The following is a 23392-nucleotide window of genomic DNA, read 5'->3' as shown; positions in this document are numbered from 1 at the left end:
GCATTGAGTTGGGCTTGCGCTCAGCTCAGGATAAACTGCTGGACGTCTCGGGCCCCTTGACGCAGGTGTTTCAGATGGCGGATGAAGCCATCGCTGACGGTTCCCCCCTGGATCCCCAGCTGGTCCGTGACTGGACTCAGAGAGCTCTGTGTTTGTTGGGTAACGCCAACTGTGCGATATGGTCTGAACGATGCAAGGCGGCCTTATTTAAGTTAGACGCCAAACTGGCCGAACTGGGCCCCAAGGAACTGGGCGCGGACGCCAAGGGTTTGCTCTTCGGCGAGAGGTTCATCAAAGACCTCAGCCAGCATGTTAACCTGTTTACGTCGCTCACTAAAGCCCAGACCAACATCAGACGCGTCTTTCGTACGGAGAGTCGTTTTTCCTCCAGAGCTGGTCGGCAGAGGGGTCGTGCCGCCAGCAGAACAGCCTCCTTCGGCTCTAGACCCCGTTTCCCAGACGCCTCCACCGCTTACTGTTCCCAGTTTCGGATCCCCTTCTCCAGAGGCGGCTCCAGAGGCAGAGGCTACACGTCCACCAGAGGGAGATCAGCTTCAGGTAAGACTGATTCCTATTCTTCCTCATATTCCTGTCGGGGGTCGTATCGCCCATTTTTTCCATGCCTGGTCTCGCCTTACGTCCGATCCCTGGGTCCTTCAAACTGTAGACGGTTTTCGCCTGGAGTTCCTCTCCTCTCCTCGTCAGGATTTTCCACCTCCACTCCCCAGGTTGTCTCGCGCCGCCGCCGCCCTAGTCCACTCGGAACTCTCTTCCCTACTGGCAAAGGGTGCTATAGAAAGGGCGCACTCCCCTCTGTGTTTTCTCAGCAATATCTTCTTGGTGCACAAGAAGTCGGGGGAGTTCCGCCCTGTCATCAACCTTCGGTCCCTCAACAGGTATGTGGTGTATCGCCACTTCAAAATGGAGGGTATACATCTCCTGCGCTCTGCTCAGGGAGAACGATTGGTTCTCCCGTCTCGACCTCAAAGATGCTTACCTTTCGGTCCCGGTCCATCCCGACGATCGGAGGTTTCTTCAGTTTAGCTGGCGGGGCCTCCTGTGGCAGTTCACCTGCCTCCCGTTCGGTCTCAGCTCCGCTCCTTGGTGCTTCACCAAACTTCTGAAGCCAGTCATGGAGTTCCTTCGGGCCCGCGGGATTCGCTCTATAATTTACTTAGACGACATCCTCCTAATGGCTCAGGACGTCGAGTCCCTTCGTCGCGATACTTACCTTGCGGTTCTCCTGCTTCAGGACTTGGGTTTCGTTATCAATGAGCCCAAGTCGGTCTTGACGCCAACTCAGACCGTTCAGTTTCTCGGTTTCTCGTTAGACTCCGTGGCGGCGGTCCTCAGGCTCCCTCGCGACAAGGTCCTGGGCATAAAGAAGGAGATTCGCAAGCTCCTGCGTGCCGGTCTGGTTTCGCTTCGAAATCTCGCCAGGGTGATCGGCCTCCTCTCGGCTTCGATTCAGGCCATCTTCCCGGGCCCGCTTCATTACAGGGCCCTCCAGCGACTGAAGACGCGACATCTTCACGAATCGGCTTCCTAAGATGCGATGATCTCTCTGTCAGACGAGGCTCGATTGGAGCTCCACTGGTGGTTGGTCCACATGGATGCGTGGAACGGCCGTGCCATTTTCGGGTCAAGCCCTGGAATCGGACGCAAGCCTTTCTGGTTGGGGGGCTGTTTGCAGCGACGTGGCTACCGGGGGTCCGTGGACTTCGGAAGAACGCGACCTTCACATCAATTGCTTGGAGCTCATCGCTGGCTCTTTCGCGGTTCGCAGTTTCCTGAAGGATGTCACTCACTGTTCCTTGGTGCTGCGCATCGACAACGTCTCGGCCGTCCGCTACATCAACAGGTTGGGGGGCTCGAGATCCAGGCTTCTCACAGAGCTCACCAAGGAGCTTTACCAGTTCTGCCTGGACAGCCACTTGTCCATTTGCGCGGAGTATCTGCCGGGCAAGGAGAACCTCGTGGCCAACTGGTTTTCCCGGCATTGGAGAGACGCCAGCGACTGGCACCTCTTACCGAGTGTATTCCGCGCTCTCCACCTTTGTCGCGGCCCTCTACATCTGGATCTGTTCGCGTCCAGGGCGAATCGTCAGACGGACGCGTTCTTCAGTTGGCTCCCGGATCCGTTATCCTCGGCGGTGGATGCCTTTCTCCAGCCGTGGCCACACCGGGGAGCTTACGCTTTTCCCCCGTTCAACATGATTCTTCGGACTCTCCACTCTGTCAGTCGTCAGGGCGTTTCTATCCTCCTGATAGCGCCCCTCTGGAGGACTCAGCCGTGGTTCCCTCTGCTTCTGGAGTTGTCGTGCGCGGATCCCCTGATCCTTTCCACGACCTGGGATCTGCTTCGGGATCCGGAGGGGAACCCTCACCCTCTCATCCTCCAGGATCGGTTGATTCTCGTGGCCTGGTTGGTTTCCGGGGATCCTGGCATGTGCCGGGCTTATCGGAGTCGGCTAGAGATCTGCTCTGGGGATCCTGGGCTCCGGGCACCAGACGGTCCTACCTCCAGGCTTGGCATGCCTGGAGTCGCTGGTGTCTGGTTCGACACCTTGATCCCCTTACGGCTCCTGTGACGGCGGTTCTTAATTTTTTGGCCCACCTTTTCTCCCTGGGTCGGTCTTACCGCACTATTAACTTGTTTCGTTCGGCCATCTCGGCGGCTCACGTTCCGGTTCAGGGCTTGGGTGTCAGTAAGGATCCGGCGGTCTGTCGTCTGCTCCGAGGTGTTCGTCTTTCTAGACCCCCTAGACCTCGTTATGAGTCCTTTTGGGATGTCTCCCGGGTGCTTTTTTTTTTTGGAGGGTTGGCCGGACAACGACAGTTTGTCCTTTCGCCAGCTTTCCGCCAAGACTGTTCTTCTGTTGTGCCTGGTCTCTTTCCGTCGGGTGTCTGACGTGCGTGCTTTTGATGTATCCTCGTTTACTTTTTCTCCTGAGGGGGTCTCGGTCTCTGTTTTTCGTAGGACTAAATCCGGTTCTACTTCTGTCTGTTATCCTTATTTTCCCGACCGTGGCTCGCTGTGTTCAGGCTTATTTGGCCAGATCAGCTCCGTTTCGGTCTTCCTCCTCTGGGCCACTTTTCATCTCCTACGTGCGTCCTTTTCGGCCTGTCTCTGTTCCCACTCTCTCCAGGTGGATTCGTTGGATTCTCCTTTCAGCCGGTATTGATGGTTCCTTTGGAGTGCACTCGGTCCGCGGCTTTCTCCGCGGGCTGTTCCCTGACGGACCTCTTATCAGCGGCGGATTGGTCCAGGGAATCTACTTTTCGAACTTTTTATTTTCGGACCCCGGCTCACGCTGCTTTGGCGTTGGTTTCGGGGCTTTAAAACTGCAAAATACGAAGCCTCCTGTCTTGCTATAAAATTAGGGATTAATCTAGCCTTGGTGCTAAATTTTATTAAAGACAGGAGGCGAGTATTTTCCCTCCCTTCTTTATTGGGGGTTTTGTTGTGGGGGGATTGTTGCTGGGTTATTGTTTCTCATTCCTGTACCTGCTGTTTTCCTTCTGTCCTGCTTAGGCGTATGGTTGCATGGTACTGTCACGGTTCTTTGTCTTTCCAGGATGTCCTCCGGTCGTCTGAGGTGTTGACGCTGTTGTGGTCCATTTCAGAGTGGTTCTTGAGTTCCTGAGTTCTTCTGGGCTGTTTCTGACTGTCGGTTCAGCTTCTGCACAAAGAAAGAGGAGGAGTGCCAAGATGTGCAGACTTTTATAGACTTGTTGCTGTGTTCCTATTGGTTGTTTTTGTTATTTCTGTTAACTGTTTTGCTGCTGGAGGTTAACAGTAAAGAAGGTTAATGCAAAATACTCGCCTCCTGTCTTTAATAAAATTTAGATTAATACTGCAGCAAGGCTAGATTAATCCCTAACTTTGGATGGTAGCGTATATAGTAGAGATGTAGAGCAATAAGAAACATTCAATCGTCAACACATGAAATCCCGGGCATTATATAGGAGTTGTGGTCTCCTCTCCACATTATAAAGAAAAGTCTAACTAATCTCACACTCTTGAGAGTTATACTGCTGCAAATACTTAGCTGTTTAGCTACCATGTTATATTGGTAACTGGGGCAAGATGCAAATTACTAAATTTGTTAGTAACCTTAAGACTAGTTGGATATTGTCAGGAACATCAGTATCTGGAAGGTTCTACAGTCACAGCATAAGATTCCAAGACATCAAAAGATTCATTCTTCAGATGTAATGTAAACTGAGGGTGCTTGGATATATCAGATGCGAATAGAAAATAATTCTTTGCTCCCGAGTTTGCCGTTGCATCTGAAGACAGGATATTTGAGTTCATGGAAGCTTACATGACTCTTCACTTGATGATTCCTTCCGCAGACTTGTTTGGATTCATTTCAGGTCCGGTCTGGTCCGCTGCTCTAGCAAGCTCTTCAAGGCTTTCACTTTTTAAAGGCCAAGTGTGTAATAAATGAAAGTGGTAAGAAGAATTTCAATTTTAGAAAAATGGGGTAACGCAGAATATACAGCAAAAGATAAAATGGCTATTCCAAAGTCCGCGGCTGAATAAAGGGTGCAGCTGGTCATTACAGACGCTGCGTGGAGTGCCACAGTAAGAGGATAGCGGCGCGCTCTAGTCAATAATGCATTTAGTGTTGTTTTTTTTGTCACAATCTACTTTTCCTCTAAGAATCCATTTTGACAAATTGCAATGTCTCAAGGGTCTCTGTACAGCTTAAATGTGCCATGGCAACAGGAAGGACCCCCCAACCCAAAGCAACGGAAATTCATAAATATACACCTTAAATCTCCATAAGGTCTATATCAGTCAGTGTTATTTGTGTTGTGTGTTATTTAATGCAGTAAGTAAACACGCCTGGGGATAAGAATAAGGCTATCCTAAATATAAGACAAGATCAAAATGTGTCTAGCACAGTTGAGGATACATCAAAAGTTTATATTACAACATAATCCAAAAAAGGCTACTCTTCAGTTACATTACAATTCTTTATACTATATTGTTACAATTAAGGATGCAGTCATACATTTCATAGATCGGAAATGCAGAAAAAAATCATTAATTAAAAGATCTTCATTAAGTTTTAGTTCAATATAGACAAGAAAAGCTTAATTAAAAAACAGAACCCGACTGACTGATGAGGTAGTGGTTAGTATCTTGAAAGATAGTGCTGCAGATTCATCACGTAAACCTTTAGCTTGTTCTAAAGCACACAATGTATTGAGGGAGGTTTACCTTTTTTGCAGATTCTGAGAAAAGAACACCATTGTTCCCAATTATTCCTACAGGAATTCCAAATATTCGTGAAAATCCTTAAGAAATGAAAAAAAAATAAGTTGGGACACAAGTAAAGGACTGCTATAATTAAAACACATTATTGGTAGTACAGAAATAATTTTATACAAATTGTAAGGGAAGCCAAGTAGCGTTCTTTCATGTATATACCTATTCTAATGCAACTAACCCTCACAACAAACATATAAAAGTAAATTCAAGACATTCTTCAGATATGTTTCTAATTTCTCAGGTGCCTACAATAAGTGTAGTACCAAGATGAACCGCAATAGTAGGAAGGCTCTGAAATACTATTTGGTTGATCATATCATCACTTAAAGATATTTGGTGCAACAAGGGCATCAAAACAATATCTAGACATAAGAATGGATTGGGAATAGGTGGCCTTGATCCAGGGAACTTAAAACTCATCAGCTGTGGCATTTGTCCCTCACAAGAGTACAATGATTATGAGGAAGGAGTATTAACCAACCGCTCAGCTTTGGAGGAAAGTTATTCACCATCACATGGACATAAGTATAATCACAGAATCTTAGATCAAATTCTCCAAGAATGCCAGGAGTCTTCAGGACTCCTAAAACACGCTTTAATGAGTATGATGACCAATAAATGAAGACATTGAATGCCTTCAATACTAAGGGTACTAAAGGGTTTATTCAAGAATTGTTAACCATGATATAAAATGGTTAACACTGTGTGATCTTTCGGATTAAATCTTGTTCCATGCCGACACCAACTATTATCTAAAGTTACCTTTCTGTGTCTGTATTATTCATAACATGTCTTACATCAGTTCTATCCTTACCTATCACTGGATTAACATACAGTTTGTTTCACTGTTACTTCAACAAAAAAATAAAATAATATAGACCGATCTTAATAGTAGTACCAGCACTCACAGATTGCGATGCCTACTATAGGTTTCATACTACTTTAACTCCTACAATGTAAACTAGTGTGTAAATTGGTATTTTATTATTTTTTACCTGTTACTAACGTATCTCCATATAATGCTCTGAATTCATCAAACTTGCTTCCATCAACAATCCGAGCAATAACCTAAAATATAAGAAAAATAAATCCTTAATATAATTAAATCAGATTAAGGTTACAATTTAGGTTTACTTCTTTACAGAAGAAAAAACGGGCAGACTAGATGGGCCAAATAGTTCTTATCTGCCATCAGATTCTATGTTTATATTAAGTGTAGATCAGAGTTGCTTGCCTGGGATTACCCATCGCTGTTGTAGAAAGACCTCTGGATGTGTTGATGTAATACAAGCAGGACGGGAATCCAGTTCTCAGTCAGCAATGCTTGCCTACTGGGCCTAAAATGGGCATTGGCAAAAACTAATGGACTAATGTGTGTTGTGAAGAATGGACTATATTTACTATATTCAGATGCATGACTGTATTCATACGACACAATGGTCTCACAATAAAGGGTTCCGGGGAGCAGCCCATAACCTGGTCACAACCCGGTATGACAACCTATCTTCACTCACAGTGGAGCCAACTTTATAAAACTTTAACTGTGCCCATCAAAATGAAAAGAGGCAGCAAAATGCTAATTCTCAAACTGGTCTAAGCGCAGATGTTTTTTTAATAATCTAGTTTTTGTTTTTCTTGTTAAATGTTTATGGGTCAACAGAGGAAATTACATGAAACACCCACTTACTTCTCGGACATCAAAGGATTTTTTTAAGTTGGCACCAACTATTCCATATAATTCATCAGCGGGAAAAAGAGGATCTTCAGGCTCTTCTATAGTCACCTACAAAAATGCAGCAAACAATAAAGTTACTGGTTGACCAATGAAATATTCTTCTAATGACAACCTTTTGTATACAGGTCAGTAAAATAATTCAGAGAGCAAACGCATTTAAAGATATTAAAAGATCTTTGTTTAAATAGTTATCCACTTTAAAACAGAAAGTAGCACATAAAGAAAGGAGTGCACATTAGACACAGATTCTCAGTTAGAGTTACAAGTACCTAATATACTAAAGCTGCAAAATACACGTTAAAAGATTAGTGACATTGTTACTTAAAGATGTCCATCGTTAAGGACCCATTTGTCACTTTGTATCCACATCTTTTGAGATGTAAAGCAAAATTTGCTCATACTATTGCCCCAAAATTATAATAATTACTATATATCTACCAACACACATTTACAGGTTTACATTTAACAATAACAGAATTATAAAACATGTACATTCGAGTGTTGTGTTAATGTAAAGACAATAAACGGAAAAGCTAAAATGGGAAACAAGACAATACTAGAGGCACAAACTACTTACATCTAATTTCTTCTTGTAGTTTAAGTTTCTCACGGCTTTCCGAGCTAGATGGAGTGCATGACTGTCGTCTAAAGCATAGTGATCGGTTACACCAGACTTCCTGATTAAAATATAAAACCAGAAACACCATTACATAAAAAAGTTAAAAAAAGAAAAAAAAAAGAAATAGAAAACAGATAACTAGAACACGTGCTGCCCTAATTTCAACCCAGTATTATACAAACATAGGAAGCAATGAGGGTTATGTGTAAAAAGCAATTCTAGTGCAGATACCATAGCAACTAATAGAACATGTCTTTTAAGCCTTTCTGAACAAGAATTAATGCCAAATGCGAAACACAGCGGAAACTGAAAATGTTTGTATTTCATAAATACCAGGTTTCCTGGGGTTGTTTGGTTATTAAAATAACCATTTTATGAAAACTAATATAAAGCAATTAATAAGTCTTATGACAAATGTCTTAATAAACTTTAACTTAATCTTAAGTACCGTATTTGCTCGATTATAAGACGAGGTTTTTTTCAGAGCAAATGCTCTGAAAAATACCCCTCGTCTTCTAATCGGGGTCGTCTTCTAATCAGACCTCAAATAGAGTCTGATTAGGAGACTAAGATCCAGATCCCCCGCACCGCTGCAGGGGACCTGGATCCTCCTGTCTCACCCCCCCCCCCCATCATACACACACTTACCGGTGCTTCCTGCTGTATTGCCGGGGCAGCGGGTTGACGTCTACGCGATCCGCGTAGACAACGTCCGCTGCAGCCGGAAGGAGGTGTGGCTAGCAGCGGGGGTTGTCTGCGTCCGTCGCGCAAACCTTCCCCGACTGTCAGAGATCAGAGTTCCCCGCACCGGTGCGGGGAACTCTGATCTCTGACAGCCGGGGAAAGTATACGCGACGGACGCAGACAAACCCCCGCTGCCAACTCCACCTCCTTCCGGCTGCAGCAGAAGGCGACGTCAACCCGCTGCCCCGGCTGGAAGCACCGGTAAGAGAGGGCTGAGAGGGGAGGGGAGGGGAGAGTGTGTGTGTGTTAGTTAAATGGGGGTATAGGGTGTGTGTGTGTTAAATGGGGGCATAGGGCATTTCTGGAGTGGCGTTAAGGGGGCATTTAATAGAGCACTCTGCCTCCTGAAATGCCTTATACACCTATATGCCACTCTGCCCCATAATATGCATTTTAACCCCCTAAATGCCAGAGTGGCATATAGGGGTATAAGGCATTTCTGGAGGCAGAGTGCTCTATACAATGCCTTTTAACTCCCTTAATGCCACTCTGCCTCCTGAAATGCCTTATACCTCCCTATATGCCACTCTGCCCCATAATATGCATTTTAACCCCCTAAATGCCAGAATGGGATATAGGGGTATAAGGCATTTCTGGAGGCAGAGTGGCATATAGGGGTATAAGGCATTTCTGGAGGCAGAGTGGCACATAGGGGGTCAAAAGGCATACCATGGGGCACAGTGGCATATAGAGGGTTAAAAGGCATATCATGGGCCACAGTGCCATATTGGAGTGGCAAGCCTGGGGGCAGATGTGCGTAACTGGGGGACAGGTTGGAAAATACAAGAAATAAAAACAAAAAAAATATTTTTCTCAATCATAGCTTTTATTAAAAAAAATAGTTTACATGAATTAGCATTTACTGGTAAAACTTTTTTCCTTTAGGGTCGTCTTATATTCAGGCTTTTTCTTTTTTTCCTAAGTTAATATTCAGATTTTGGGGGGTCGTCTTATAATCAGGGTCGTCTTATAATCGAGCAAATACGGTAAATGACAAATCAGTATTACCAAATTTTAGATGATAAAGTTACTTTTCTATTTCATTACTTGGGTTTGCTAATATGTGCTTCACAAGCTTCCAAAAGGATCACAAATGAAACTTTAGTAACTTTGAATCTTTTTTTTTTTCCTTCTTCTATGTCGGCCCAATAAAAAAAGTTAAAGACCTTCCTAGCCTCTTGAGCTAATAGAATAAATATTTGTATTTTTGTAACATAAAGATCAGCTTTACCTTATCAGACGTGGACACAAAAAGGAAAAGTATCACATTTTGTCAATTTACATATTTTGAAATCTATAGATTAGAATAACGTTTACCTTCAGACAAATTTATGACATTATTTAACGTATAAAATGTAGCACTGAGCGTATATGGCTACCTCTGCAAATAATAAGAGATGTGAATAGCATATTTTGCAGGGCCATGATTTTTACCTGGAGACGTGTTAAGTGCCAAGTATGTATCCGAGCATCTATAGGCATGGAAAATGTTATTGAAAATGTGTGCTTTAATAACCAGGTTCTACAGGACCCTTAACACCGATACAATGGAGAAAAAAAAAGTTTGCTCTGATGTCAAGGATTTAATCTGCTAGTGATGCCAACTGACTAGCAGTCCACATAACCCAACGGATAATCTTCCTTTACAACCAACTGTATTACAGAAAGAATTTGTTACAATGACGGACTTGACAAGCGTATAGGAGCCAGAACAAGATATTACAAGCTAGTATAGAAATTATACAAGGATTCCTTCACCTGCAGTGCAGATCTGCTCCACCCAACTCTTCCGCTGACACTTCTTCTCCGGTGGCCGCCTTCACCTGAAACACAAATGGTCTATTCAGAGGCCACCATTTTTCATTCTCATGACTCCATTCTTAGTTCCAGCCTAAAAGGCGTCACCAGCAAGTGACTTATTACAGAAGTGGGTGAAATCCACAATTTTCCTACTTTGCCCGATAAGAACGTCAGATAAGCCTAAAACAATTAACGATGGTTGGAATGGACACTGAATTCTACAACAGATAAAGATCACACGCAACAACGCACAGTAACATTTCACTGGAAAGACTTGTTGTTAGCGGTGTTCCTCAAAGATCAGAATTGTACCAAATAATTTAGTTGAAACGCATGCTTTAGATGCCAGAGGCAATGATACAGGGTTTGTTAACCAAATGAGCAATGATTTATAGTAACTAGAAAAGCCTAGAGTTAAGCACTTGGGACACAAAAACTCCAAAACTGCATACACTCTAATGGAACGTTATTGATGACAATAGAAGCAGGCTAGAAACAATTTCCTTGAGGTGTCATTAGCGCTCTCCACATTGACAATCTCTTTTCATCACACTTAATTGAACCAAAATGTGGAAATCAATATACAGATGGCCTAATGACTTGCTAGCATCCCCAGAGCATTGTCCTTTGGAAAAGGACACAGAAGGAAGAACAAAAAATACAGCTTAATTAACACTTGAAAAAAATTAAGACAAACAATCAATGCGATTCTGACACATTTATCATTCAACAGACAGCTATGGATTATTCCTGCAAGTTCTATATTTTCTGTGAAGAGAGATCTCCTGTTAGGAACGCTGGATGTTTAAAACAGAAAGAAGGGCACATTAGACACAGATTCTCAGTTAGAGTTACAAGTACCTAATATACTAAAGCTGCACAACACACGTTAAAAGATTAGTGACATTGTTACTTAAAGACGTCCATTGTAAACGACCCATTTGTCACTTTGTAGCCGCATCTTTTAAGATGTAAAGCAGAATCTGCTCACAATTTGCCCCAAAATTATAATCACTATATATCTACCAACACACATTTACATTAAACAAGAACAGAATTATAAAACATGTACAATCGAGTGTTAATATAAAGACTATGATCAAATGTGCGGATAGGCAAATATGTTTAATTCTTTATTAGAGATTTTTATATATATATATATATATATATATATATATATATCGCACACAAAGTGGTTTTCTGTAACTATGATAAGTCCATTGGTAAAATCTATAAGCCAGCTCACTACTTACCAGCGGAGGCCCTCCCAGGAAGATGGTTCCTTGTTTCTTAACAATGATACTCTCGTCAGCTATGGATGGGATGTACGCTCCCCCAGCAGTGCAGGAACCCATCACAACGGCAATCTACAGGGAAACCAGTTGCAATGAAAGGGTATGAGAATATGCAGGTTAATACATTCAGCTTGGGCACCAGGGGACATCTCCCAAAATACACCAACGCTTACACACCACAGAACAATATCTACGCATGGACTGTAAATATACAACAGATACTTATAAGTGTTACAGAAGGGAAAGGTAATATGACATTACAACATGAGTATTATATATTTATTATAGCACAGTTCTCACCGCAAGCGAGGACAGTCCCCGGAGCCAATATGTATATATGTATATATATATATATCATTGATACAAATGTTTCTAATCCAACTTTTAGTGAAGTGAGCAGGACACCAATGCATGGACATTCAACCATCAAACGTGTGAAGCTGTAATCAACTCACCATAACCGCAAAGGATGTCAAACCGCCACCAAGATCTTCACAGTGGAACAGTCATTATTGGTTTAAGTAAAATAACCACCAAACACCAACCGGTTTCAGCGTACCAGCGCCATTTTCAAGGTGAATAAACATAATAGTTACATGGGTGATTTATAGAACGGCTCAGACAAAGAAGTCACGTGACTGCTTCCTTAACACACTGTAGTTGAAACACTTCTCAAAATATACATACACGTCACAATATTTATTAAGATTACTGACCCGTTTTTCTCCCTATTAAGACCCTCCGGGTTATTTCCAGAACATCTCATGGCGTAACCCTATCCTTTCCTCTTGGCTGGACAGGTAGAGATTCTAATCCATAGAAATATAATGAGACAGGGGAACTATGGCCTGCAACCTTATAAAGAGTAGCCATAGCATTAACCTTTTTCCTTCTCAGTGCCCACAACATTACGGATAGCTGATCTACGCTCATAATGCTCTCTCTCAATGATCTTGGCATTCATCCCACATAAAACATGGAACATGGGCAAATCAGAATGTAAACAACAAAGGAGGTTGAAGAGTACGATTAATATATTTAGATTCCATGAATAGGGAAATAAACTGGCCAGTACTCTTATAAATATTGTGACATGGATATAGGTTTGATCTATAAAGCAGTGTGTTAAGGGTTAAGGAAGCAGTCCTGTGACTTCTGTGTCTGAGCCAATCTATGTAACTATAGAGTTTGCTCACCTTGGATCAGATACATCCCTATCAATTATATGTACAGATTGGCTCCCGGGACTATCCTCGCTTGCTGGGACAAGTGATTATTGTGGTATAATAAATCACTCACCACTACACATAGTACATTTTCGGGACCATTACTACCAAGCAGTACTGTGCTGTGTATAAGTTCTACTATATACACAAAATGATTTATTATGCATTCCCTTACATTTACGTTTTATTAATTACCGTATTTGCTCGATTATAAGACGAGGTTTTTTTCAGAGCAAATGCTCTGAAAAATACCCCTCGTCTTCTAATCGGGGTCGTCTTCTAATCAGACCTCAAATAGAGTCTGATTAGGAGACTAAGATCCAGATCCCCCGCACCGCTGCAGGGGACCTGGATCCTCCTGTCTCACCCCCCCCCCCCCCATCATACACACTTACCGGTGCTTCCTGCTGTATTGCCGGGGCAGCGGGTTGACGTCTACGCGATCCGCGTAGACAACGTCCGCTGCAGCCGGAAGGAGGTGTGGCTAGCAGCGGGGGTTGTCTGCGTCCATCGCGTAGACCTTCCCCGACTGTCAGAGATCTCTGATCTCTGACAGCCGGGGAAAGTATACGGGACGGACGCATACAAACCCCCGCTGCCAACTCCACCTCCTTCCGGCTGCAGCAGAAGGCGACGTCAACCCGCTGCCCCGGCTGGAAGCACCGGTAAGAGAGGGCTGAGAGGGGAGAGATGGGAGAGAGGAGAGAGGAGAGGGGGGGGGGGGGGGGAGAGAGTGTGTGTGTGTGTGTTAGTTAAATGGGGGCATAGGGCATTTCTGGAGTGGCGTTAAGGGGGCATTTAATAGAGCACTCTGCCTCCTGAAATGCCTTATACCTCCCTATATGCCACTCTGCCCCATAATATGCCTTTTAACCCCCTAAATGCCAGAGTGGCATATAGGGGTATAAGGCATTTCTGGAGGCAGAGTGCTCTATACAATGCCTTTTAACTCCCTTAATGCCACTCTGCCTCCTGAAATGCCTTATACCTCCCTATATGCCACTCTGCCCCATAATATGCATTTTAACCCCCTAAATGCCAGAATGGGATATAGGGGTATAAGGCATTTCTGGAGGCAGAGTGGCATATAGGGGGTCAAAAGGCATACCATGGGGCACAGTGGCATATAGAGGGTTAAAAGGCATATCATGGGCCACAGTGCCATATTGGTGTGGCAAGCCTGGGGGCAGATGTGCGTAACTGGGGGACAGGCTGGAAAATACAAGAAATAAAAACAAAAAAAATATTTTTCTCAATCATAGCTTTTATTAAAAAAAATAGTTTACATGAATTAACATTTACTGGTAAAATTTTTTTCCTTTAGGGTCGTCTTATATTCAGGCTTTTTCTTTTTTCCTAAGTTAATATTCAGATTTTGGGGGGTTGTCTTATAATCAGGGTCGTCTTATAATCGAGCAAATACGGTATTTTGTTTGGTTCCAATAAACCTGCTTTATCTGCAGATTAGGAGGCTGCCATTGTAGGCAGTTATTTTGGTATTTTGGGCAACTTTCCTTGCTAAAACACTAATTACTAATTACACTAACTTGGCTGTTAATGGCAATGCTAATTGTCATAAAGTGCAATTAATAAAACTAGATTTCAACAAAATTAAGTATAGGATAGCTCGCAATTAATTAATTGTAAAAAAAAAAAAAAAAAAAAAAAAATATAGAATAAAATTGGGCAATAAACCGGAAAAAAACTATAACATACCTGAGAAATTCCCCGAGAAGACATCCTTGCCTGGTTATAGAAAATGCGACCAAAGTGATCCCTATCTGGAAATACATCGCTCTGACGAGGCAAATTTGCTCCTCCAGAATCCACTGTAAAAATCAAGAGGGTATTTTCACATATTTTACACGTTCACCAGCAATAAGCCACTATGCAGAACATTGCTACTATTAAAATGATGATGATGATATTAATCATTATACTATAGACTAGGCTACCAAATATTGCAATGTGTAGGGCACAGCATTAACCTGGTTATCCATTTGTGTTTCTGCATTAATTATCCAATTTCCCCAAACGGACAACAGTGCTGGTGGGCTTAGATTTCGTAACATGGTTGAACAAGCAGTCCACCAGTCCAAGGCATAGACTGTCCTTTCTAATCAAGCGTCATGTATCATTAGCCTCCTCGTTCTTTATTTAGTCATTACAGCTAAAGAAGGGCACCTCTGAAGTTTTGAGAACTACCCCTCATTGTATGGGGTCTAGCCCTTAGAGAGACAGTGACTCCATGAAGGAGCAGCTCAGTTCTGCCTGCAGGAGAAACCCACTGGAGTTCGCGTTTGATGATGCTTGGAGATACCGGGGAGCTGAGATGCGAGACTCTCCAGCAAGCTCCCTCGGAGCAAACCTCTTTGTAAACAGTGACTAATCTTAATAGGCTCATACCTGCTCAGTTAAAAGGTTTTCCATGCATTACTGCCAGCAGCATATTCTGGGTTAGGCCTGTGGCTACAGGTATCCGGGGGCCCCTGGAGGACCAACACTCAAAAGGCTGTTTGGGAACAACCCACTACCCTCGTAACGGTCCCTTTACAGTACAGATCCATAAAATATTTTTCTTTAACAGTGGAAATGTCATGATACATACCCAGTTCTAACATAAGAGATCATGTCCAAAAGCCCTAGACTCCCGCACCCATCACTGATTATTACATTATAGTATATTAAATATGTTGCAGTGAATATTAATACATGAATATGTGAATAATAGTCTCACCTAAGTACACACAGGGTAAATAATTCTCCATTGCAATTTCTTGTGCTCTGAGGTGCTTCTTCACAGTGATGGGGTAATACGTTCCACCTTTGACGGTGGCGTCATTAGCTACTATCAGGCATTCTGTCCTATAAGGGAAATACAAAACGATTACGTGAAAAGAAACAACACTTGGTTTAGGATGCTGGGGGTTGTATATCACCTGGGTTGTTGTGGATTAGCTACGCCTGTTCCCAGCTCATCCAGCGGTGACATATAAAAAGGGTCCAGGCACAGAGTAAGAAACTCATTGTTTCCTTGACCCTTCTGTCTGCATTTAAATCACATTGATGAGACTTCCTTACTCTGCATATTTAAAGCATTACATGACAGCAGGTGACATCATGTTAAAGACACTGTTTCATGAAACATTATATAAACCCTGTAGCATGCATACCTTCCAACAGCCCAGGGTTTTGCTGGACAGTCTCAATTCTCTGGTAGCCATACTCTCACTTTTTGAGACAGTGGGGAGAATGGGCCGGTTGGAGAGATCATCTGATCTCCACTGATTAGACCAGGAAGGTAAATTCTGCAGACCTACTTTGCAGCTCCCAGATAGCCTACTTGGTGGCTAATTGGGTGAGGCCAGAGGGCAGCCATGCCTTTTACTCTGCCCACTAATTCCCCCCCCCCCCCGCACCACAACACCAACACAGGTGCCACAATTTGGACACCTGAAATGTTTGGGGGTATGAGCACGCAAAATTCAATGGCAGTCCTTGATGTGTCGCGTGATAAGCGTTCCTAGCAGACAAGTATCGATGAGGCTTATTTTACACGTTTAAAAAAAATGTGTGGCAAGAGGGATGACATTTCTAAAATGCTACATTTGGTTATAAAAGATATAAATTCAGCAAAGGAGGCAGAACAGTAATTCATAAATATAGAACACGTAACTGCAAATCTGCGCCAGTATTACTTACCCAGAGACGCGGCCAATGCCTGAGATGATGCCCCCCGCCGGTACCTCTTCATTACCATATAACTGGTACCCGGCAAACTGAGAAAACTCCAGGAACGCAGATCTGAAAAGCACACAATAGCCGTTACCTCCAAATGTTAACATTAAATCTCATGAAATGGGAGATACTGCGAGTAAATAATATACCCATATACCCAAATCACATGCACTAAAGTTAAATAAAATGCCTGGATGCCGTATTGTCCCCATTATAGGCCACACCCCTATAGTTGGTGCATGAGCATATAGATTGTGAGCTCTTTTGAGCAGGGCCCTCCTCACCTGTTGTCTCTGTAAGTCAATCTGTTATGTTACATACTACTTGTTATGTCCTGTCTACCCATTGTACAGCGCTACGGAATTTGATGGCGCTATATAAAACAATAAATAATAATAATCATACATATTATTGTTTGTTGGGTATGTTGTCAGATTTAATGTTAAGGTTTGTTTTGTATGTTACCAGTTTTAATGTTATTATTCATATTAACTATTCATACCCCGGGTCTATGAGTCTGTCAATTCGTTCTCTTGGTAAAAGCTTCCCCCTGGAAATATGGAGTGTTCTGGCTTTCTCTCCTCCACCTGTAAAAGTAACACAAGTTGTTTCACTCCTCCAAATGAAATGCTAAACTGAAAGAAATGGAGCAGGAGGTTTTATGTTAGAAAAATTCTAAATGTTTAAAAAAAAAAAACAACATTTGGATGCAGAATAAATAGATGTTTTCTGAAAACAGAAGACTACGGGGTCTATTCAAAAAGACAATACCGGGCATTAACTAAGTTACATTCAACTTCAACGTGGATGACCGTCACAAAGCGATGCAGAATTCAATGGAAACACCGCAGTCGTAGAGAGAAGGGCCTCTGTGAAGAAAGTTGCCTCTCTTTGGAAATCAATCAGAAAAAGGAACTCCATGAAGACAGAAGTAATAAAATAAGCGTATAATATAAAAAAATATACCAGCTGCAGAAAAAGAGATGCTTTTGATAAAACACGAGGTGCGAAACGTATCAAGCGGTCTCTCTTTTGCTGCAGCCGGTATGATATTCATTGTGGGTTTTTTTGTTTAATTTTTGTATAATTTTGGATATATATTTTTTCTACATCATATTTTTTATACTATTTGATTACTTCTGTCTTCATGGAGTGCCGGTGTTCCCTTTTCTGATTGATTTCAGTGTTGGAGTGGATGCTCGTGTGCTTTCGCCTTGCTTTTTACTGGCGCTTTTGGGTTATATTCTTTTTGGAAATCAACAGTGACTCAAGAAACAAACCCAGTTACTGAATGCATAGCCGAGTCCTGTATCCCCCTGCATACTTTTACTGGGCTGCAACGAGACGCAATTACAATATCATTTCTTAGCGTCGTTGATTCGGCAGTAGATGTTTATTTTATGCGAGAAGAACGGGATTAAACTACTCCGCCGGCTACCGATTATAAGACTGTTACATGGATCATCATTAACACTAGACTACATGTTATTAACCATTTGACTCAAAACATTAAAAAATAAGTTTTTATAATTCCGTGTCATCTATGTATTAGGGGGTAGGTGATGATCATTCAAACAAAACTTAATCCTAATTCTTTTTATGCAATTTAAAACCTGCTAAGAATGATATTGACAACTTTTGCAGAAGTCACCAGTGCGCATGTATAAAGTCCTCCCAGGGATTTCAGTGGGAGCACTTTCTTGCCATTGATTGGCTACTTGAAGCAGCCAATCAGCGGCCGGAGATGTCAGGGTTACTTTAATATGCATTATTCTAAGGTATCAGGGACATTAGGCTGTCCCTTTTATTATCTCCATGAAAACTAATAAATTAATTTATCAGTCACTCGTACATATAATGAGCAGCTCCTTCTTATGTTTGAAGATCTAATAATCGATCAGTTCTCACGACTGTGAATTCTATCAGAAATTCTATATAACCGACCGATTCTCGCCGTTCTCCGGTGAAATTTGCTTTAGGAACCCCGTTACATTCCTATCCAAATAGTACATGTATATGGTCTCTGTAGCACTTACCCAGACGGATTCTCTCCGCTCTCTCCTTGAGCTCTGTTACTAGCTCTTTCATTTTCTCATAACTCTCCTATTGAAAAAATGTTTAAATACAGAGTCAGCTCATAAAAAGACACTTTTTAAATCCATGCAGTATGGGAGATCAGCTTTATAAGGGAGGGCAAAAGGGGCAAGAAGAGGAGAGAAAAAACAGATTAGGTTAATACAGAGGGAGAATGAGGTCACACTACAGTAACAGGAGTACTAAAGTATAATGGGGGAGAAGGGGAACTTGCGATCGGTCCTTTTAATAGATATTTGAGTTATAAGGAACTATTTTAAATTTCCGGTAAGATGTGATACGGGGTTAATTTAATTTTGGAACCGATGGAACTCTTGCACAACAACAATGAGTTTGGGCCAAACACATCTTCTGCGTGCTTACGAGCTGGGGGGGAGGGGGGAATAATGCACGTGGGGTGACTATAGAATCCCTCCATGCAATTGAAAATGGGGCTAAATGGACATTTGAAGGGCAACTCAGCTATCATTTGCATTCAAGTGTACATGATGGATGGACTGTCCCTTTAACATTAGAACCCTTAGCAAGAGCTAATCACATAAAATGTTTAAGAAGTGCTTTCTATTTCTTTAGCAACAAGTTGCCTGCTTTTGTTTCAGGTGACAGTCCCTGAAAAAAATGACTTTGTAGACATTTGTACACCTGCCTTTAGCTATAAAATTGTTGGGTTCAGCAGAGTAGATGGAACAGACGCTTTAATACTGAAAACTAGTTCTTGCTGCCTGATGGTAACTATTACAAGGTGACCACAGGCAAGGTGATGCCTCACTCAATCGTCCGCATACAGGGAGCTGTGCACAGCCATCATTATCATCAAAATACCCTAAATTAATTGCAATCAATGCTTTTGCCTACGCATTAAATGATTGCCACGTTAATATGTCAGTGACCCAAAATAATAAAGTATCTAACCGGCAACCGGATAAACTACACTTATATAGGGTAACATTCTGAATGCAGAGTGTTGGGGACTATAATTCCCATCATGCTTAGATGATGCTGTGTGTGCATTTTATTGTGCCAAGGATTAGGAGGTGTGTGATCTGGGAAACAACATCCAAGCTTTCCCATAGATCCACTAAATGCAGGAGGAGGCAGCCAGGCCCTCGGCCCTGCGCACTGTGTAGTGTTACATACATGTAAATGCCCCTGCATACTCATACAGAATACACATACACCGGTAACGATACAGGCTGACCCTGCCAGCAGCAGCCAGGCCTACCTGATACACAGGGGAGTTATCAGGAGTGGATCCGATAGTGGCCACTTTGTCTCCGTGGTAGAGGCGCCGGAGAGACCCCACGGAAGCGCCTCTCAGAAGAGCCCACCGAGGCCACATTGTGTGCAGCATGTGTGTTATACAGGGGTCACACAATACACAGCTGCACCCCTCCTGTCCCTGACCGGGCAAGTCACCAGGAGGACGAACAGCACGGAGGGTGGCTCAACAGGACACGCCTTCCCTGTCACATGGTTGACCTATAATTGGCTGGATTGGAAGAGACACACCTGCCACCGGCACCAACCACAGCATCCAGAAAGGATCTGGCATCAGCAGTGCTGTATACCAATGACAGCTACTGTGAACTACAACTCCCATCATGCCATGTTATTCTATCAATGTTTGAGTACACAGAGTTACACTCCAGTTGGATACAAATACACTGTGAGAGTAGCCCGACTAGAATGAGGAGCAGTCACACTGTATACTCTTTGTGGGCACATAGAATAGGCGCCGTTACACTGTATACTGGATGTGGGCAGATAGAATAGGCGCCGTTACACTGTATACTGGATGTGGGCAGATAGAATAGGAGCAGTCACACTGTATACTGGATGTGGGCAGATAGAATAGGAGCAGTCACACTGTATACTGGATGTGGGCAGATAGAATAGGAGCAGTCACACTGTATACTGGATGTGGGCAGATAGAATAGGAGCAGTCACACTGTATACTGGATGTGGGCAGATAGAATAGGAGCAGTCACATTGTATACTGGATGTGGGCAGATAGAATATGAGCCGTCACACTGTATACTGTGTGTGGTCATATAGAATGAGAGCAGTCACATTGTATACTGGATGTGGTCATATAGAATAGGAGCAGTCACACTGTATACTGGATGTGGTCATATAGAATAGGAGCAGTCACACTGTATACTGTGTGGTCATATAGAATAGGAGCAGTCACACTGTATACTGTGTGGTCATATAGAATAGGAGCAGTCACATTGTATGCGGCGTGTGGGCAGATAGGATAGGAGCAGTCACACCTGGTCCTCCTGTACATGAAATCATGGTGACAGGGGACACAAAAGTGTTACACAGACTGTGCCCCACACCCTGATGTGCCCATTGCTGATTGTAGAAATATCATTATCATTATGGGATTGCAATGCTTAAAGATAAAAGGACAGATCAAAGATGGAGGATGGAAATGGAAAGAAAGAGGAGAGAGTAGAGGGGCCCCAGATCTGTGTAAGACATAACCACATATAAGGATGGCATGGACTGGAGAAACATGTGATTTGCCCCAGAAATTAATAAGGTAGAAATCATTTATTTGTATTGGGATGGTTTGAAATGGGTTGATGACGGAGATTGATTCAGATCATATTAAAGGGGGAGTAATCCAAACTGTTCTCTGAGGGAAGCAAACCATTTCCCTTTACTCATGCCCTTCTTTGATGTAAACATATTCAGAAACTCAGCTTCTTCCCTTAAGCTGTTGAACATCTCCAGGAATACAGCATTCCGGGGATATTTTGTGACCGACTGTCGCTTCAAGGCACTCCATAGGAAATGTTTAAATAGATTCATTTTCCTCGGCTAGCTCTCTTCCTTATATACCCAATACCTATATTAACACAATACACTAAAAATGGTTTCTGATAAGCTAGAAAAGAAACATAAATGACAATAAATGAACCATATAAAGGGCATTTCCAAACAATAACCTAGAATTACCTGGGGCATAACCAGAACATTAAATCCCAGCACATCACAAATTAAAGTAATACATTAAATAAAAAAAAATGGCTCTATCCTAAAGAAAAAAATAAGTAACTTAAATAATTCCATCAGCAACATCAGCTTACAGACACAGAGGAACTACAGATACTACTACAAGGTATCGAATGCACCGTCTAAGACGCCTGACACGCCAAGCTTGCAGTCACAAGACATTATGTGACGCAGACATGGACAGATCCAGAGCCTGACTGGGGAAGGAGCACTCACACTACCACACACACCCATATCCAATCACTAACACACTCACACATACCAACACCTACATACCCAAACACACTAACATGCACACACTCAAACACTTGCAATAACAATTCCAAACACAAGTGGCACCCCAGGCAAGAACCGCCCTTCTTTTACATAGGTGGCAATATTTCTAAAGCCTAGCAAGATGGAACAGTGAAGAATATAACATAATTGCTCTTCCCTCTATATGCTGACACACAGTCTAACAGATAATGTACACTGTTGTCCCCACACACATTTATTCTAACCCTTGTGAGATAGGTCTGGGATCGCCCCTCGCTGAGGTCGAGGGACAAGTGCCCGTCTTCATTCACACCAGGCAAACAGCAGTAAGTTCGTGCAATCTGACACAGGGTCAGGTTTATTGGAAAGGTTGCAAAGACAAAAGAAATATAACAACACAGCAACAAAAGAAATACCTTGCCTGTCCGGCACTTACTATACAAGGGATGTCCCTCACTACCAGCTGGAGAGCTTCTCTCTGCCAACTTACACAATACGTCCAGCAACCTTTACTCACTTTACTCACATGTCTCTCCCACAGACAGGCTTTCTGTGTCCTCAGCCAGAGAGCTACCTGCCCTCCTGGCTTCCCTTTTATATCCATCCTCTCATTCACCTACATTAATCACCTAGCAGGTGGAAGACTCAGGTGTTACTTCACATAGGAAAGGAATCTAGGAGAAACATACCTCCCTTCCACCACCAATCCTACATGAATGTCACACCCTGTACACATGTGGATAGGCATACTGAGTGGACAATTTACCTTTTGACGCACTAACCAAATTATTGCGGGAACAAACAGAGCACAACTAGTGTGCCTTAACTAAGATGGTGCCCACTGGCCAAGGTGCAGGCCTGGTTGGGGAGATCACGGAACTCCCTCTAGCCGGCCAAAACTTAAGGGAGCACCAGGTCTGTCCCTAGAGGCCTCTGCACGCAGTGCTCCATCGCACTGAGTGCTGAGACACGGCATCATATCTGGGCACTCAGCACTGAAGCCACGCTCACCAGAAGGAAGCACTGAAGCAGAAGTCTGAAGAAACAGAACTTGCACTACCACCACAGGATTAAAAAAGGAAAAAGGAGAGAGATAATAGTGAGAATGTGGAGAGATGAGGAGAAAGAGGGGGCATAAGATAGAGAGGGATAGATTAAGAAAAAAGGAGAGTTTTAATGAGAATGGGGAGAAAGCACGTGCTTATATTAGGGCAAGTAAGGAAATGTTATTTCATTCTGCAATGTTGGTATTGCCATGTAAAATTACATATTTTTTATTTTGTCACTAACATGTTACAAGCTGGGGAAACAGGTGCTTCTCTGAATCATCTTTACTGTGACTGCTGTTGCTTATTCACCAAGCTCCTTTATCTCTATTCACCCCAGGATTCAATGTAAAGAAGACAATACCCATAACTAAATCCATGATCAACAAGTCCATCATCCACTGCCTCTCCATCAGGAACCCCACCAACATAGCAAACGGAGTCCACAGATTAGGAAAGATAAACACTCAATCCTCAGGTGGTATCTGGCTAGCGTTGGTGAGGACCAGCTGGTCCAAACAATCATGGAAGA

The 23392-nt window shown here is 42.9% G+C and overlaps 1 protein-coding gene across 1 annotated transcript in view; it reads right to left on the bottom strand.

Moving 5' to 3' along the window:
• LOC149303088 (methylcrotonoyl-CoA carboxylase beta chain, mitochondrial-like) overlaps positions 1 to 19886 on the bottom strand; it is a 30422-nt gene extending 10536 nt beyond the window's left edge. The window contains exons 1-12 of the mRNA XM_089481861.1: positions 19758 to 19886; positions 18478 to 18544; positions 16944 to 17028; positions 16406 to 16507; positions 15441 to 15568; positions 14420 to 14532; positions 11436 to 11549; positions 10141 to 10205; positions 7597 to 7696; positions 6972 to 7067; positions 6280 to 6352; positions 5234 to 5310 (exon numbers count right to left, since the gene is read on the bottom strand). Coding sequence (XP_089337987.1) covers positions 5234 to 5310; positions 6280 to 6352; positions 6972 to 7067; positions 7597 to 7696; positions 10141 to 10205; positions 11436 to 11549; positions 14420 to 14532; positions 15441 to 15568; positions 16406 to 16507; positions 16944 to 17028; positions 18478 to 18544; positions 19758 to 19886 — 1149 coding nt within the window. The remainder of the gene's footprint in view (positions 1 to 5233; positions 5311 to 6279; positions 6353 to 6971; positions 7068 to 7596; positions 7697 to 10140; positions 10206 to 11435; positions 11550 to 14419; positions 14533 to 15440; positions 15569 to 16405; positions 16508 to 16943; positions 17029 to 18477; positions 18545 to 19757) is intronic.
• Between the last annotated feature and the right edge of the window lie 3506 nt (positions 19887 to 23392).

This window comes from Sceloporus occidentalis, unplaced genomic scaffold, assembly GCF_023333645.1.
Source record: "Sceloporus occidentalis isolate IW3139 unplaced genomic scaffold, rSceOcc1.0.p SCAF_16, whole genome shotgun sequence".
Classification (NCBI taxonomy): Eukaryota; Metazoa; Chordata; class Lepidosauria; order Squamata; family Phrynosomatidae; genus Sceloporus; species Sceloporus occidentalis.
This window is presented reverse-complemented; position numbering and strand designations above follow the sequence as displayed.